Source organism: Myxocyprinus asiaticus, chromosome 26 (genome assembly GCF_019703515.2).
Source record: "Myxocyprinus asiaticus isolate MX2 ecotype Aquarium Trade chromosome 26, UBuf_Myxa_2, whole genome shotgun sequence".
NCBI lineage: Eukaryota > Metazoa > Chordata > Actinopteri > Cypriniformes > Catostomidae > Myxocyprinus > Myxocyprinus asiaticus.
Genome location: NC_059369.1, coordinates 33,083,557 through 33,102,500, shown reverse-complemented (window position 1 = coordinate 33,102,500; position 18,944 = coordinate 33,083,557). Strand labels below are relative to the sequence as shown.

General features: G+C 39.8%; 1 protein-coding gene across 4 annotated transcripts in view; it reads right to left on the bottom strand.

Annotated features, from left to right (window-relative positions):
* Nucleotides 1-18,944, bottom strand: part of LOC127417178 (SH2 domain-containing adapter protein F-like) — a 222,590-nt gene that overhangs the window by 8,192 nt on the left and 195,454 nt on the right. For all 4 annotated transcript variants that reach the window (XM_051656995.1, XM_051656993.1, XM_051656994.1 and 1 more), the window contains one exon: nt 18,128-18,247. In XM_051656995.1, coding sequence (XP_051512955.1) covers nt 18,128-18,247 — 120 coding nt within the window. The remainder of the gene's footprint in view (nt 1-18,127; nt 18,248-18,944) is intronic.

Here is an 18,944-nt window from a genome sequence, read left to right as displayed (position 1 = left end):
TGACCTTTTTTTAATTATTATTTTTTTAGCTAAAATCGGTCTGTGCTTTCTGGAATGCAAAACACAGCCCACAGTGGCCAAAGCAGTAACTGTTTCTGGGCATATGGGCACATAAGAGCTCCATTTTCTGTGTCATGTCCACGGAGGGGTGCCAAAAGCGAGCTGTGAAGCAAGTTGTTTTCAGCTGTACAGGCAGAAATACAGTGAAGAAGAATGCATATTTTATAAACTATCCTCTAATCCAAACCATAAACCTAAACCTAACCATCAGTGGAGTAAAAATGTGATCTTAGTGGGACAAATTCAACCTCCGAATAGCTCTTGTCACTGATATGTGAACGGGATTACTTTTTGGTTTCAAAGTGTGATGCAGCTTGCCAGTGAGTCTGCATAATATGGCTGAATCTTGGGTACCGGAACTCTTGGAAACAAAACGCCAACTTCCTGTGTGATCATGTTGGTGCAGTGCTTTGCCCCGTTGACTTCCATTGTATGAACGTTACTGTAAACACTTTTTTTTTTTTTGTTACAAACTGAGAGTAGAGTCATTTTTCATTTTCTGTGATAATTGACAGCATCTCTGACATATAGTGCATTTACCTTAACCTGTATTTAACCTTTAAAATACAATTTTCATTAGGGTACAGAGCAAAATCTCAGATGCTAAATTAAGCCTGAGAAGATAAATGTGATAGAAAGGTAACCCTGCAGAAGCTAATAACCTGCTGGTGATTTTATTGTGTAAAATGAACAAAAAATGCAAATGAGAGCTTGGTTATATAGTGTATGTTTAAATTACAAGCCAAAAGAGTGCCTTTCAGCACAGACCTGTACTACATTTCCTCACACTGCTTGTGGTCCCGGTGAGGCTGAACATCTGCACACCGTTAATTCATAAACTTTTACTCATCCTCCATTCACAGGAGATTTATTTCACTCCCTTCAGCAATTTTCTCACTTTCTCCACCATAAACCAGGCTGCCGCTAAAGCCTCTTTGCAGTCAAACCTTAAAAAGACTGGGTTCATTCATATCACTTATGCTCTGCACTGACTCACTAATCTGCCCTTAGAGACAATAGCTCTGTTCTATATAAAAAAATTACAAAAATAAAAAAACAAACACATTTTATAGGTGAAGTGTGTAATTTCTGTACCACTAGCCTCACCAAACGGAACTGCAAAAATAATGAAATAATTAAGTTTTCAAACAGGTGTTCTGAACACTCTCCCGTCTTCCATTGGTTGAACAAACAGATAGTCCCACCCCAAACTCACACCATTAGTTAAGCCAATGTGTCGTCCTGGTCAGATACTCAAACAAATCAAGGTTTTGAAAGTGCCAGTGTTTACACTCAGGGGAATCAACTTACAAACGGCATAATTATAATTCTTCCTTAGTGGGTGCCCCAAGGCTCAATTTTCACTTCAGTTCTCTTTTCTTTATATATGCTTCCTATTGGGACCATAGTGTCATTTCACTGCTACGCTGACGACACACAAATCTATCTGCCTTTAAGGCACTCCAACACAAATGCACTTGACTCACTTCTAGCTTGCCTAAAAGACATAAAAACATGGATGGCATAAAATTTTCTAAAGTTAAATGAGGATAAAACAGAGGTTATTGTATTTGGTCAAGTTAGTGATGTTGTCAGTCTGTGCCTAAAATCAACTACCCTGTCACCCAAACACCAAAACAAATGTTAAAAATAAAGAATTTTTTATTGGACAAGGATCTAAAAATGGATAAATAAATTTGGTTATAAGATCCAGTTTTTATAAGTTACACCTTTTAGCAAAAACTAAGCCATTTTTATCTGCTTTGGACTTTGAAAAAGTCATACATGCGTTCATTTATCTGGGCTCGATTACTGTAATGCTCTCTATTATGGAATCGATGCCGGAGCATTAGCACTCTTGCAAAGAGTCCAAAATGCAGCCGCCAGACTTTTGAGACACGTCAAGAAACGTGAACATATTACACCGGTGTTAATTTCCTTACAGTGGATGCCTGTTCATTTTAGAATCAAATATAAGATTATGATACTGTTTTTTAAATCTCTGCATGAACATGCTCCCTCTTACCTTTCTAACATGTTGATTACATACACTCCATCTAGATTCCTGAGATCAGAAAATCAGAATTTGCTCTGTATTCCCAGGTCTAGAGATGTTTTATTTTTTTTAATCCCCTTTTTCTCCCAATTTGGAATGCCCAATTCCCGCTACTTAGTAGGTCCTCGTGGTGATGCGGTTACTCACCTCAATCCGGGTGCCGAAGGACAAGTCTCAGTTGCCTCTGTTCTGAGACAGTCAATCAGTGCATCTTATCACGTGGATCACCGTGCATGACACCGTGGAGACTCACAGCATGTGGAGGCTCATGCTACTCTCCGCGATCCACGCACAACTTACCACGTGCCCCACTGAGAGTGAGAACCCCTAATCACGACCACGAGGAGGTTACCCCATGTGACTCTATCCTCCCTAGCAACCAGGCCACTTTGGTTGCTTAGGAGACCTGGCTGGAGTCACTCAGCACGCCCTGGATTCAAACTGGTGACTCCAGGGGTGGTAGTCAGTGTCAATACTCGCTGAGCTACCCAGCCCCCCCCCAGGTCTAGACTTAAAAGGGTGATAGAGCTTTTGCCATAGCAGGGCCTAAACTTTGGGATGATCTGCCTCTGTTCATCAAATCAGCTAAATCACTCTCTGTTTTTAAATCAATGTTAAGAATGCCCTTTCTCTCTCTTGCTGATAATACTGTATGACTTATGATATTGTATGATATATTATTTTTTTACGCCACTTGTATGCTCCTTGTATTTGTCTTATTGTGTTTCTTAGCGTTTTATGTGATGGTCTTATTGTAAAGCACATTGGTCAACAACTGTTGTTTTAATTGTGCTATATAAATAAATTGTCTATCCACATTGAGCTGAGATAAAGAATTTTAAGAATGAAAAGAAAAAGAAAAGAAAGATTGATTGATCTATCTTTAAAGCCTCACATGTGCACTTCCAACACAAAAAGGTTTTCAACAAAAGGTAGGCAGCAACATATGCTGCATTCAAAGATATATTATTTTGGCTAATTCTAAGGCAGTTTATCCCATCATCCAAGATGAGAGAAATATTAAACATACTTATAATTCATTCTATACTGAAAATTCTCAATAAAATGTAGTTCAGACCAATTTTACTATGGCTAATCTACCCAATATTTGTGTTGTACCTTTTTATATGCTTATTAGAGTATGATACTTTGTTAGCTTAGCAACATGCTAATGTCAAACTGGAATCAATTGTGAGTCAAGTCTCCTGTGTGCATCACGTTAGGAGCGTTGTTTATGGATTTAGTTAGTAATTTCAGCTAGGATACTCCTTTAGAAGGTAGCTACCTAAAGACTTGTCAGCAAGCTGACTAAGTTTTGGAACAGAGCTCATGATAAACCAAAAGCTTTAGTAAGCCATCAGATACATTTTATCATAGATTAGTAATCCTCAGTTTGCTGTCTTTTGTTTACAAATACATATTTTCTTAATTTTAAGCAGACATTCACTTTAGTCAAAGACGAAATGCTCATCAATCATGCTGAGCACAGCCAGGACAGTTTCATAAAGGCATTAATATTTCAATAGACTCAGACAAGAATCGTTTGCATTTAAGTGTCTCAGTGTACTGACTGTGTGTAAAGACTCAGGTTTAAAGGCAAAGGTTTCTACATCAAGTTCAAGTCAAGTCAAGTTGAGCTTTATTGTTATTCTAATATATGTAGAGACATACAAAGGAATGAAATGTAGTGTCTCACATGACCACGGTGCTACATATATAGACATACACACATCTAGCCTATATAAAAGAGTAATTTAACAAAACGTATACTTTCAATTTGACCTACATATAACTACACATAGTGCAACAATTCAGACAGTGCAAAAAGGGCAAACAGTGAAATGGACATTAAGGGCCATAAATACACAATTTATACAACACAATAACACAGAGGGCAATAGATTTTCAATCCTTGTGGACTAGGGGTGTGTAGAGAAATGTTCTCGGTTCAGGTGGTGGGGATTCAGAAGGGGTTCAGAGGGTGTTTGGGGGGATGCTGGATGTTGAGGATGCCCTTTCTCTCTCTTGCTGGCATTCTTACAGCCAGAGGGAAGAAGCTGCTGAGCAGTCTGGCAGAGCTGGCTCAGATGCTCCGGTACCATCTTCCTGACGGCAGGAGCTGGAAGAGACTGTGGGAGGGATGGGTGGAGTCCTTCACGATGCTGGTGGCTTTGCTGGAGCACCGTGCAAGGAAAATATCCAGGATGGAGGGGAGAGGGACACAGATGATCTTTGCAGCTGTATTCACTGTCCGCTGCAGAGTCTTGCGGTCTGCGGCACTGCAGTTCCCATATCAGACAGTGATGCAGCTGGTCAACACACTCTCAATGGTGCCCCTGTAGAATGTGGTGAGGATGGGTGGAGGGAGACTTGCTCTTTTCAGCCGGCGCAGGAAGTAGAGGTGCTGCTGGGTACCCTTGGAGATTGATGTGGTGTTGGTGGTCCAGGTGAAGTCCTCTGTGATATGCACCACCAAGCATTTAATGCTGACTCTCTCCACGGTCGAACTGTCGATGGTCAGTGGGAGGTGGTCAATGGAGTTTCTTCTGAAGTCCATCACAACCTCCTTTGTCTTCTCCACGTTGAGGGACAGGTTGTTAACACTATACCATTCAGCCAGATGTGTCAATTCCTCTCTGTAGAGTGTTTCATCGTTGTTACTGATGAGGCCTACCACAGTTGTGTCATCCACAAACTTGATGATGTGGTTGGAGCTGGACTTGGCAGTACAGTCATGTGTAGGATTTAAGTGCACCAGGCAGCAAACATTCCAAAGGACACACAAAGCAATAAGCAGAACCTTCTGGAGGAATAACCTTAGGCCTTTCCAGGCCATGAATCTATGAATCTATAAATTTTGTGCCAAAAGTCTCCCAGCTGCCTTCTGTGGCCGCTTTCATTGAACAATGGAAGATCACACTCCTCTTTGGGAGTCCCTATTTGGGAGACTAAAGCTCCTTTTAGGTTGTTGATTTGAGATAATTAACGAGTGCAAAATGACTGGTCAAGGAGACTAACCATTCTGCTAAAACAGCAAAACAGCATGATTTAAAACAAAAGGGCCATTAATCAGGGGGCCCCTTTAACCCACGGGACAGTGACATAGGGCAGACTCAGTTCTTAGTTCATGACCTTCTGAGCTTTTCCACACAGACACCAAACTTTTGAACTCTCTATGCATGATGGACAAAGTGTACAAGATAATTTTATACCCCAGGCTTAGCCTGACTATATCATCTACAATAACAGATTATCAAGCATTACCATGCTCTAAATTAATGGAGTAAGCATTATAACTTTTAATCTGGGTTTGCTAACACATGGAACTAACATTGTTCTTGTCCTTCTCATATGTATATCTACCTTTGATATTGTCAGACTACCTCATGTAATGTTATCCTTGCTTGAACCATATGATTTATATTTTTTCCTCATATAATGTTATCCTGGCTTTAACTATATGATTTATTTTTATTACTCTGTTAATCACTTATCATAAATGTTATTACCACTGCAATTATTATTATCATTACCCTCATGTTTGGTATCTATGAAGGACATTGTTAATTTCCAGAATGTTGATGTTGGGTAAAATCATATAACTTGCATTGTATTGTTGCTATCAATGTTTAGGACTGAAATACCAGAAATACTCTAGTCAGAGCAGGAAAATAGGAGTAAGCATGTAACAAGATAATGATATGCAAATTAACTTGAGGCGGGAAAAGCTGTTTACGCCACGTGGTCAAGTTAATTTCTGACTGGGCAGGATTCTTCTGGGTTGTGCCCAGTCAGAAATGTTATAACCTCATGACACTGAACGAACCAATGAGTTGAGTTGAAACAAGTTGGGTCGAGTCGATGCTGAAAACAGAGTCCATGCCTACTAAGAATCTATGCTGAAAACCGAATCTACTCTGAACACAAAGTCTACGCTGAATCTACATTTTCTTTTGAGCTGTTAGCATCATCATCCAGTCTTTGTTTTCCACAAAGTCTTTCGCGATAGTAGTTTACTTCGAACGCACTGCAGCAACTTGCCTATGAATGACACCCAGCTCATTCATCTCTTGACTCATCATTCCCGATTGGCTTCTCTGACCCCTCATGTCATCTTTGGCTCAACTCCCAGACCGCTGTCACAACGAAAGAACAACTCATCAACTGATCAAGTAACCAAGTACAGTATTTCCATGTCTTGCTAAACTGGTGTATTAGATAAAATCAATAACGCAATTGCGGGCTACTACGAAGGTGAAACGGTTATATTGATGGTTTGTTCTGTCATGGTTTGCTAAATTATATACATTGCCGTAACTCAATATTCTGCATTTCCAGCATTCCAAATCTTATTTTCTTTACAGTTCACTTTGTGTGTGTGTGCTAGATTAGTTTATGTATTAGGTTTAGAATAGTTTAATAAAGTCTTGTTTGTATTCAAAGAGAAGTGTCTTGTACTTCATGCTCAAAGTTAATGCCTTAAACTGTCTCATCCTGTTACTTACTTATAAACAGTGTTTACGCTAAATTTAGGATATTATTTCATTGGCTACGAGGTGATATTCCTTCCAGAATTGATAAAGATGCTAGTTTCATCATATCAGTGGAGAAATACGTTGATTAAGTGGTAAATATTAATTCTGTTAGATTCCCTAGAGATTAGATCATTACTCCCCCTTTTAACCAATAATGAGCCAAAATTCCTACATATAATGGTGGAGATATGCAGGCAAATCTAAATTTATGAGCATATAGCAAATCATTTTGAGTGTTTATCTTTTCTATTATTCCAGGTAATAGATCAGAAACAGATAAAATGAGTCTGATGTGTGAATGAGAATAGAGAGCTCGAGTTTGCCTCTCAACGCATGAGAAGGCACCAGAATAAAACAAAACTGGTTGACAAAACATCAGTCATAGTTGAAACTGCAGTAAATTCAATAAAAATGCCCCTGTCAGAAAGCAAACCCCTCACAGTGCAAGTGTAAGGAAGACTCTGAGTGCTGAGCCTCTGTCTTTCTGTAAAGGCCCCAGATTGTTGCCATTGCGATGCCCCGATGACATTTAACTGAGCTGGGACTCCCTGGTTTTTTTCTGTTAGAGTAGCTGACTAACAAATTGCCCATTGTATGTGCTCGCTGAGCAAAATTAATAGATACACTTGTGTAACATTGTGTGTGTCAGTGTCCGAGTGTGATTTGACTGGGAGTTTTATTTTGCATGCATGAAAGCTAGAAAGCTTGAAATTTACAGTAAATCTTGGTGTCCAGAGTAACTGGCACAGAAATTTGAGATCCACTGAGACCAAATAAATTGTTTGCTGAAATAGTTGCAGATCTGCCAAATAAGTAGATATAAGATATTGCTGTGAACAGGCGAGAATCTGAATGTCAAAACTGTAAGCGCTCTGATGCTTTGAATGAATGGAATAGCAAGAGCCCATCAGGAAGATGTGCACTGAATGAATAAAATTGCAAGCACGCCATCGTTTTGAATGAATGAAATAGTAAGTGCTCCGTCAACAAGACGCACTTGCACTGAACTATTGAAATTGTAAGCATTTTAATGTTCTGAATTAATAACATAATGAGCACCACATCATAAGAACTGCTCGGAATAAGAATAACATAGTCCACGCCTCGGCATAAACGTGACAGTATTATTTGTGCATTGTTGAAAATTTGACATTTCTTTGTTGTGCACTGTTTGAAACGCGCCGACGTTTCATGTGATTGGCTTCAGTTGTTGCTCCCAGGCAACAACGAGGTCGTGGTCCACAACAACCTGTGGTATCAGTTGCCATGACAAACAGTGGTCACGGGAAGTCCTAGAAGGCTCTTCCGGGGCAACCCCCAACCGCACATGCGTAACCAGTCTACACCACATTTTTGTAAACAAACATCCGTTGTAACCAGAGCATGTGAGCGAAGCGGAGTGGTGTGACACTCCACTCAATAACCCGCTCCATGCACGTGTGCTCCGCTCAGCCGCTCATGGCCCAAGTGGACGCTCCGCTCAAGTACCGCTCACGCTCACCGGTAAAAAAGCGTTCGCTCAAATCCCGCTCCGACATTAAATTTCTCTGTAGTATACTTGGTTCCAAACACGCACACGGGGGTAGTTACAGTGGCCCAAGCAACTGACCCTTTGCCCACATGGGCTGAGGTGCCCCTCTGGGTGAAATATAGACTATAGGCCGACATTTATTAAATTATCAAATGATTAGTAATGTACACATCTGAAATTATGTGACTGTATTGTGTTTTCGTATATAAATTCTCGCTGTTTATTTTGTAATGTTTACAACTGCTGTTAGATAATCGGGTCCACCAGACCTTCCTTATCATTTGTAATCAGTCAAATATTTCTCTTTTAGCACAGTCATTGAACATCTTCAAATAATGCCTTAAAAAATGTCAGTTCTAAATTACCTTTATTTGCTTTGTCATCAAACATGCCTCTACAAGTGATAAAACATATGTGCGTTGGCACGGAAACTCGCATATGCACAAATCCGCAGGCTTTTCAGTTTAAACTGGACCTGAGTGATGCAACCGACCCAGAAAACCACAATCTTTTCAACTTTAAAGTTTGTTCGAGTCCTTTAAATAATGAAAACATGGACTGATACCAGGAATAATATTGCAGGTAAAAGTGAAATTCATAATTGTTTTTCAGTTTTCTCCACGGAATGATCATACTGTAGATTTGACACATTAATATGTTTCTGATTTAATGCTATCAGACTTTGGGTCTGTAAATTAAAATGAGCAATTTATCCTCCTAATTTTGTGTTCAGTTTTAAAGGGTTTATTAAGTTATCCAGAAAAGAGCAGTGAATGTTTTTCTCTTTTTCAGTGTTGTTGCTTGATTAACATTCCCTACAATTTTATATGTATGAATCATATGCAATCTAAAGGACTGTGGTTATTTATATAATAATTATTATATTAGTAGATACAATGTGCCCCCTTTGTTTTTTCTTTTATATTTTTAAAGCATTACAAAATGAATCTGGACTTTATACGCATCAAACGATCATGTCATGTGCATGCGCTCTTTATATGTACAGCAAGGTTTAACCATGGATTTAACAAATAAAACATATTTGTCCTGCATAAAGTGAGATTTTGTCCAATATATATATATATATATATATATATATTAGATGAAATCAGGTTTAATGATCCTAAAACAAATAAAAATGTTTTAATTCACAAATTACACTGCCTTCTTGAAAATTATGATTTTTATTTTATTTTTCTAATGTACAATCGTTTATAGCTTTTTTTCTCTGCGCATGAATGCAGCAAGTGATGTCAGAAGATGTTATCTGCAACCACTAATCTAGAATAATTTTTTTTACATTTCACTTCTCGTTAAGGTGTGGATTTGGCTTTGGGAATCTGACCAGCCGTTATGAGCCACTTTATCCCGAAGCAGAAATCGAAAGCTGGTCGATTAAGTGAGATAATTCCGCAATTAAATTCTCTATGCGAGAGCTGAAATCTTTACTAATCAAATGCTCAATTGTTCAATAGAGGCATGAAAGCAGAATGCTCCACCTGCAAATTAGGACACACTGATCTGCAAGATCATACATGTTTATTGGTTTTGTGTGTGTGTAAGCCGGGATTCAAGGCAAAACAGTATTATTAAGCTTACATAGAGTGTATCCGGAAAGTATTCACAGCGCTTCACTTTTTCCACATTTTGTTATGTTACAGCCTTATTCCAAAATGGATTCCAAAATTCATTATTTTCCTCAAAATTCTACAAACAATACCCCATAATGACAACGTGAAAGAAGTTTGTTTGAAATCGTTGAAAATTTATTAAAAAAAAAAAAAAGAAAAAAAAAAAAGAAAATCACATGTACATAAGTATTCACAGCCTTTACCATGACACTCAAAATTGAGCTCAGGTACATCCTGTTTCCCCTGATCATCCTTGAGATGTTTCTACAACTTGATTGGAGTCCACCTGTGGTAAATTCAGTTGACTGGACATGATTTGGAAAGGCACATACCTGTCTATATAAGTTCCCACAGTTAATAGTGCATGTCAGAGCAAAAACCAAGCCATGAAGTTCAATAAATTGTCTGTAGACCTCCGAGACAAGATTGTATCAATGCACAGATCTGGGGAAGGGTACAGAAAAATTTCTGCAGCATTGAAGGTCCCAATGAGCACAGTGGCCTCCATCATCCATAAATGGAAGAAGTTTGGAACCACCAGGACTCTTCCTATAGCTGGCCGCCCGGCCAAACTGAGCGATCGGGGGAGAAGGGCCTTAGTCAGGGAGGTGACCAAGAACCCGATGGTCACTCTGACAGAGCTCCAGCGTTTCTCTGTGGAGAGAGGAGAACCTTCCAGAAGAACAACCATCTCTGCAGCACTCCACCAATCAGGCCTGTATGGTAGAGTGGCCAGACGGAAGCCACTCCTCAGTAAAAGGCACATGACAGCCTGCCTGGAGTTTGCCAAAAGGCACCTGAAGGACTCTCAGACCATGAGAAACAAAGATTGAACTCTTTGGCCTGAATGGCAAGCGTCATGCCTGGAGGAAACCAGGCACCGCTCATCACCTGGCCAATACCATCCCTACAGTGAAGCATGGTGGTGGCAGCATCATGCTGTGGGGATGTTTTTCAGTGGTAGGAACTGGGAGACTAGTCAGGATCGAGGGAAAGATGAATGCAGCAATGTACAGAGACATCCTTGATGAAAACCTGCTCCAGAGCGCTATGGACCTCAGACTGGGGCGAAGGTTCATCTTCCAACAGGACAACGACCCTAAGCACACAGCCAAGATAACAAAGGAGTGGCTACGGGACAACTCTGTGAATGTCCTTGAGTGGCCCAGCCAGAGCCCAGACTTGAACCCGATTGAACATCTCTGGAGAGATCTTAAATGGCTGTGCACCGACGCTCCCCATCCAACCTGATGGAGCATGAGAGGTCCTGCAAAGAAGAATGGGAGAAACTGCCCAAAAGTAGGCGTGCCAAGCTTGTAGCATCACACTCAAAAAGATTTGAGGCTGTAATTGGTGCCAAAGGTGCTTCAACAAAGTATTGAGCAAAGGCTGTGAATACTTATGTACATGTGATTTTTTTTCATTTTTCTTTTTTTATAAATTAGCAAAGATTTCAAACAAACTTCTCTCACATTGTCATTATGGAGTATTTTTTTGTAGAATTTTAAGGAAAATAATGAATTTAATCAATTTTGGAATAAGGCTGTAACATAACAAAATGTGGAAAAAGTGAAGCACTGTGAATACTTTCCGGATGCACTGTATCCCTCCTTATTCCTTGTAAAGTCAGAGACTGAACCTGGTGACAAACCATCAATCAATCCTGAGCAACACTGCACCAATAAGAACTAAGTTGAATATCAAGTCAATGATTATACCATTACGTGTGTTTTCCTCATCTATTCCCACTCCAATAGCCCTTCTCATTGCTTCCACCAATGCCAGATCACGGCATCCTACCCGTCCACGGCTCAAATCAAATCGTAGGAAAAGGTGTCAGGTAACCATCGTTTTTCCAGCGCTCCGCCTAAACTCACCTGTGGTAATAGTCCACCTGTGCCACATGAGAGGTGTATGGTGTCAATCCTGATAAGTGAAAAAAAGGAATAAATACACTATAAGTATTCGCTCACCCATCCAAATAATTGAATTCAGGTGTTCCAATCACTTCCATGGCCACAGGTGTATAAAATGAAGCACCTAGGCATGCAGACTGCTTCTACAAACATTTGTGAAAGAATGGGCCACTCTCAGGAGCTCAGTGAATTCCAGCGTGGTACTGTGATAGGATGCCACCTGTGCAACAAGTCCAGTCGTGAAATTTCCTCACTACTAAATATTCCACAGTCAACTGTCAGTGGTATTATAACAAAGCGGAAGCGATTGGGAATGACAGCAACTCAGCCACGAAGTGGTAGGCCACGTAAAATGACAGAGTGGGGTCAGCGGATGCTGAGGCGCATAGTGTGCAGAGGTCGCCAACTTTCTGCAGAGTCAATCGCTACAGACCTCCAAAGTTCATGTGGCCTTCAGATTAGCTCAAGAACAGTGCGTAGAGAGCTTCATGGAATGGGTTTCCATGGCCGAGCAGCTGCATCCAAGCCATACATCACCAAGTGCAATGCAAAGCGTCGGATGCAGTGGTGTAAAGCACACCGCCACTGGACTCTAGAGCAGTGGAGACGCGTTCTCTGGAGTGACGAATCACGCTTCTCCATCTGGCAATCTGATGGACGAGTCTGGGTTTGGCGGTTGCCAGGAGAACGGTACTTGTCTGACTGCATTGTGCCAACTGTGAAGTTTGGTGGAGGGGGGATTATGGTGTGGGGTTGTTTTTCAGGAGCTGGGCTTGGCCCCTTAGTTCCAGTGAAAGGAACTCTGAGTGCTTCAGCATACCAAGAGATTTTGGACAATTCCATGCTCCCAACTTTGTGGAAACAGTTTGGGGATGGCCCCTTCCTGTTCCAACATGACTGCGCACCAGTGCACAAAGCAAGGTCCATAAAGACATGGATGAGCGAGTTTGGTGTGGAAGAACTTGACTGGCCTGCACAGAGTCCTGATCTCAACCCGATAGAGCACCTTTGGGATGAATTAGAGCGAAGACTGCGAGCCAGGCCTTCTCGTCCAACATCAGTGTCTGACCTCACAAATGCGCTTCTGGAAGAATGGTCAAAAATTCCCATAAACACACTTCTAAACCTTGTGGAAAGCCTTCCCAGAAGAGTTGAAGCTGTTATAGCTGCAAAGGGTGGGCCGACGTCATATTAATCCCAATGGATTAAGAATGGGATGTCACTTAAGTTCATATGCGTCTAAAGGCAGATGAGCGAATACTTTTGTCAATATAGTGTATATGTCTTACTCTTTGATTGGAAAGGATTTTTGTTTAAAAAGAAAACAATATTTCAATTGTAAAAAAATAAAAAAATAAAAAAATAAAATAATATCACACTGTTTTCCCCTGAAAAAAATTAAAAATAAATACATTTAAAAATTTCTTTTGTTTGTCGTTTTGAAGAAAAAACATCATAATAAAACACCTAATTCGTTACTCATTCCGAATGAAACCCACACTGAATCACCACTACATTTCACTAGCTGTCCCAATACACATTTAGCTGTCCCACTACACATAGACCCTTAAACCCAGTACACATCAGTGTCAGCTCTTTCTTACTATAGCCTTTCAGCACAGCTTGCCAACATGTCTCAGTCATCTAACCCTGCTGCACACTGGGGAGAACTGGAGGCATGGCTGAGTGGCATAACGTACAATCTGCTAACCAAAGCTGCAGATGGCCTATGGCACCAAAGTCAAAAGGCACTAGATGACAACATACAAGAACTCATGACACATGATCCAACCCAAAAGGTACAATCACGAGGAGCTGGAAAAAAACAAACAAACAAAAAAAAAAAAAAAAAAAAAAAAATCACCAGCTCCCTGGCTCACAACCTCATAGGCCTGATGAAACTGAGCAACAAGAATGCTGCTCATCTGACACAGGAAGTAAACGACCTAAAGCTAATTCAGCTAGAAGCTGGTTGTGGACAAGGAAAGGTCCCAACCAGAATTAAGAACATACCACTGACTAACTGTGGTCATCCTCAATACCCACAGCATTGTTTTGAACCAAACAATTAAATCCGTAAATCAATTATTTTCAGTCATACAAAACGACCACACACAGACTCAAATGGTCAATGCATTATTGTCCGATATGCTGTGTGAAATAAGTTTGTCTATTGACAATTCGGCTATGGGTAGGATTCTGCCACACCTTGTACCCCTTAGCCTAGCTCAAAACATAATAGCTTCAGCCACCTCAAGCCCAGCTATACCCATTCAGGCCCACCTTGCTTTCTCTCTGGGTAGCTCGATCCCACTATACATGGACCCTGAACGGAGTGAGTTGGCGTTCCTTCTTAACTTACCCATCATGGAAACCAACAACATTTACTGGCTTAAGGACGTCGTTAATGTTGTATTTTGGCAGGGAAACACCTTTGTTAAAATACACACACCACCCGTAGTAGCCTATCAGTACAGCAACGAACAGCTGCACCTCGCACCAAATTTGCAAATGTGTACCCTAACCAAAGATAGACACTACCTCTGCCCTAGCAAGCCTTTCATCCGTGACCATACAGATGGGATTTGTGGCTTACAGCCCATGAGGACAGCCCGCTGTCCTGCCGAGGTGAAACCTGACCAGACTGTCACCACCCAAGCCGAGATCGTCGGAAACCAATAGCTAGTAAACACTCCACCACAAGTGGCAATGCTAACCTATGATCAACATGATACAGCTACCCACATCGCACTTCCCATCCAAACCATGTGGATCAATGTCCTCCACATTGATGATTTGGCTTTGTATCACCTCCCGAGTGACGACAACCAAACAAAGCTTAAACCACGGGACAGTGTCATAGGACAGACTAAGTTCTCAGTTCATGACCTCCTGAAATTTTCCACACAGGAACCAAACCTTTTAACTCTCTATGCACGATGGACAAAGTGTACAAGATCATTTTATACCCCAGGCTTAGCCCGACTATATCGTCTACAATAACAGATAATCAAGCATCACCATGCTCCAAGTTAATGGAGTAACCGTTATAACTTTGAATCTGGGTTGGCTAACACATGGAACTAACATTGTTCTTGTCCTTCTCATATGTGTATCTACCTCAGATATTGTAAGACTACCTCATGTAATGTTATCCTGGCTTTAACTATAAGATTTATTCTTATTACTCTTTAATAACTTATCATGAATGTTATTACCATTGCAATTATTATTTTCATTCTCATCATGTTTGGTATCTATGAAGTCCATGGTTAATTTCCAGAATGTTGATGTTGGATAAAATCCTATAATTTATATTGTATTGTTGCAATCAAAGTTTAGGTCTGAAATACCTTTAGTCAAAGCAGGAAAATAGGGGAAAGCATGTAACAAGAGAATGATATGCTAATTAACTTGAAGCGGGAAAAGCCGTTTATGCCCCGTGGTCAAGTTAATTTCTGACTGGTCAGAAGTCTTCTGGGTTGTGCCCAGTCAGAAAGGTTAAAACCTCATGACACTGAACAAACCAATGAGTTGAGCTGAAATGAGTCGAGTCGAGTCGATGCTGAAAACAGAGTCCACGCCCACTAAGAATCTATGCTGAACACCGAATCCATGCTGAACACAAAGTCTGCGCTGAGTCTACATTTTCTTTTGAGCTGTTAGCATCATCGTCCAGTCACTGTTTTCCGCAAAGTCTTTTGCGATAGTAGTTTACTTTGCTGCAACTGCCTTCGGCCCTTGAACGCACCACAGCAACCTGCCTATGAATGAAACCCAGCTCATTCATCTCTTGATTGATGGTTTTTTCTGTCATGGTTTGTTAAATTTCATACAATGCCATAACTCAATATTCTGCATTTCCAGCATTCCAAATCTTGTTTTCTTTACTGTTCACTGTGTGTGTGTGTGTGTGTGTGTGTGTGTGTGTGTGTGTGTGTGTGTGCTATATTAGTTTATGTATTAGGTTTAGAATAGTTTAATGAAGTCTTGTTTGTATTCAAAGAGAAGTGTCTTGTGCTTTATGCTCAAAGTTAATGTCTTAAACTGTCTGATCCTGTTACTTGCTTATAAACCTTGTTTACGCTATATTTAGGATATTTTTTTTTTGTTGGCCACGAGGTGATATTCCTTCCAAAATTGATAAAGATGCTAGTTTCAACATATCGGTAGATGAATATATTGATTGGGTGTTAAATATAAATTCTGTTAGATTCCCTAGAGATTAGATCATTACTCCCCCTTTTAACCAATAATGAGCTACGATTCCTACACATGTGTCAGCAGTGTGAAGAGTACTGAGCACACAGCCTTGGGGGGCGCATGTGCTCGGTGTGGTAGTGCTGGAGGTGTTGCTGCCAACCCGGACTGACTGAGGTCGCACATCAGGCGCGTCTGGCGAACGACATGGCATGTTCTAAAATTAGAAACAATTGTTTTCTATAAATGTACACATACCGCCAACAGCGCTCAGCATCTGTCTGTGGTGCCCAGCTACGACTCCGGAGGCTGCTCAATTTTCTGCCACGCCACAGATCGTAACTCGCATATTTTCCATTAAATTCGACCCACATCATTATCAAAGGACATAGAATAATTACTTTAGCCTTATTCATTCTTGAAGAAGAGAAAAACCTTGGTAACTTTTGTGTGTACTGTCTGCCATCTGAACCGCATCAACATGCCCTGTGCCGTGGCCTATCTGTGATGTGACGTGTCGTGGCGCTTCTCGTCCGGTGTGTGACCTTCTTTAGAAAGCAATTTGTAGCCATTTATTAATATTTGGTGCCATCAAAAGATTACTCTGTTTAAGAGTTCTGACCAGCCTGACACAGCAACACTGACTCAAACAATAGCACAAGTTTGAGGTAGGACTATCTGTTTGTTCGACCAATGTTAGAAAGCGGATACATTAGGTAAAACTGTTTGAAAACAGGAATTATTTTTGTAGTTCTGTTTGGTGATGTCAGTGGTGCAGACAGTACACACTTCAGCTTTAACTAGAAGCTCATCTGCCTTGAGCAGTAGTCACATAGCTAAACGAATGATTCAGTCAACTTTACAGATCAAATAAGACATATCTTTGTTACGGAACAATTAATGTAACGCTTAAGCAAAAATCCCCTCTGGAATGTCTGAGTCTGACTTCCAAAACCACCTCCTCCATCTCTCTAACCCCCTCTCTGTTTTTCAGGAGCTGATGAGAGGTGACTGCTCTAAAGGTGAATAAGCCACTTCATGGTCACATTGCCTTTAGAAAATGTCAGAACAAACCAATCCAATCAGAGGCACTTCCACATGCACCCCTTATAACCCTGCTGCTCCCCTGGGATTTCACCCACTGAAAAAAGCAGCAGTCGGGCCACAACAGGCGGCCTGCAGGTCAGCGAGAGAGGTGGCATCATTCCTGATTAACTCAGTACATTGCGGCATGTCAGCATGTCAGTGTCTGAAGTATGGTGAAAATGTTACTGAAGTGAAGGACTGAAAGAGGGTTGAGAGGGATGGGTACATGGGAGGTGTGAAGGGTTAAGATATGGCACGTCAGCATAGGAGGCTGGAAATGGCTTATATGAGATGATCTCATGCTGAAACATGGCAAAGGACAGAAAGAAAATTATGTATGCACTCATGCACAGTACTAAACCAGATTCTAGCATTTTTTTTTATTTTTTATTTGACTTATTCTTATTAGTTTATATTAATATTGAATTATATTATATTCATGTTAATTTATAATTATCAATTAAATGTTATATGATTCAAATAAAAAAAAATAATGAAATATAATTGTAAACATGTAGTATATTCACATCTAAACATAAATATATACATATAATCAATACTTCCATTATATATTATATTTATTAATTGATTTATATGTATAGTATTTATTATATTAATTAACTGTTTATTTAACTATATCGTTATTTATTTGTTTATATTTAGTAATAATTTTAATGAATTATTGATTACTATTATCAGGACAAGAAAAAATTATTTCCATATGTAATCCATACTTAAAGTAATCAAATATTTTGTAGCCAAATGCAGGAAGTTAAAATATGTGAAATTATGCAAATTGACATGAGAGCTTAGAAAAAGGGAAATATTTTAAGATTATATTATATTATATATATTATATTAGAGTAACCTTTTGTGTTCAATGGAAGAAAGTCATACAGGTTTGTAACAAAATGACATTGAGAAAAAGATGACATAATTTTCATTTTTGGTCTAACTATCACATTAAATGTATATATTTTGGGCACACGGAACTGACTGCAACAAAAAATAATAATAATATAGTTCTGTGCAAATCAGAGTTTACTGTTAATGTATATGAGGTGATTGCTAAATATTGTGTGTACAAGAGTGTGTGTTGGTGAGATTCTTACTTGAGCGAGAGGGAGAAGTCATTCTTACTGGTCTCACTGTTTCTCACCAGATAACTGGCCTCTTTACATAACCTCAGCAGAGACTCTGCATCAATCCGGCTAATCGCACCATGGTACCAGCTGAGAATAAGGAGAGAGAGAGAGAGGGAGAGATAGAGAGAGAGGAGACATGATATGCATGAGCTCTTAAATTTTCTTTATGTTTCCTATTTTAAGATACGAGTTTGATCAGACCATCAGTAAAATCAATGAGAATATAACATACAGAAGCTGACTTTGATGGAAAATTTTCAGAAAACGTATATTTCTGTAAAAAAAAGACAGCAGAGAGAAGTTTATTCTATCAGCACAGCAGCAGAGACTTGCAGAAAATTGGAGGGGAAACTGAAAACAGGACAACCCCATACAAAATTCACAGTGGGTAAAGTAGTGAGTACAACCAAAACCTTTTGGATGTTTTTTTTTTTTCCTGAGAAAGGAAAAGCTAATTTTACAATTTGGACATTAGAATCTATCTTAAAGTTTACATTTAGCCAAATGAAATGTTAAAATGGTAATAAGTTGAAGCCATGACTTGTGAAGAATCTGGAGGACATCAATGTAGCAATTCAAATGAGCCTGGGAAAATTAACCAATCAGAGGGGCAGCTGCGATCTCTCCAATGCTCTATGCAAATTAACTCCCCACTCCTCACAGACTGTGTTCCCATTCAGTATCCCCCAGATATAAAAAGTGACTCTGCAAGAAAACTATTTAAACAGAAGCTGCTTAAAGGCAATACAGAGACACTTTTTGCAGACCTGTATAAAAATCTCAT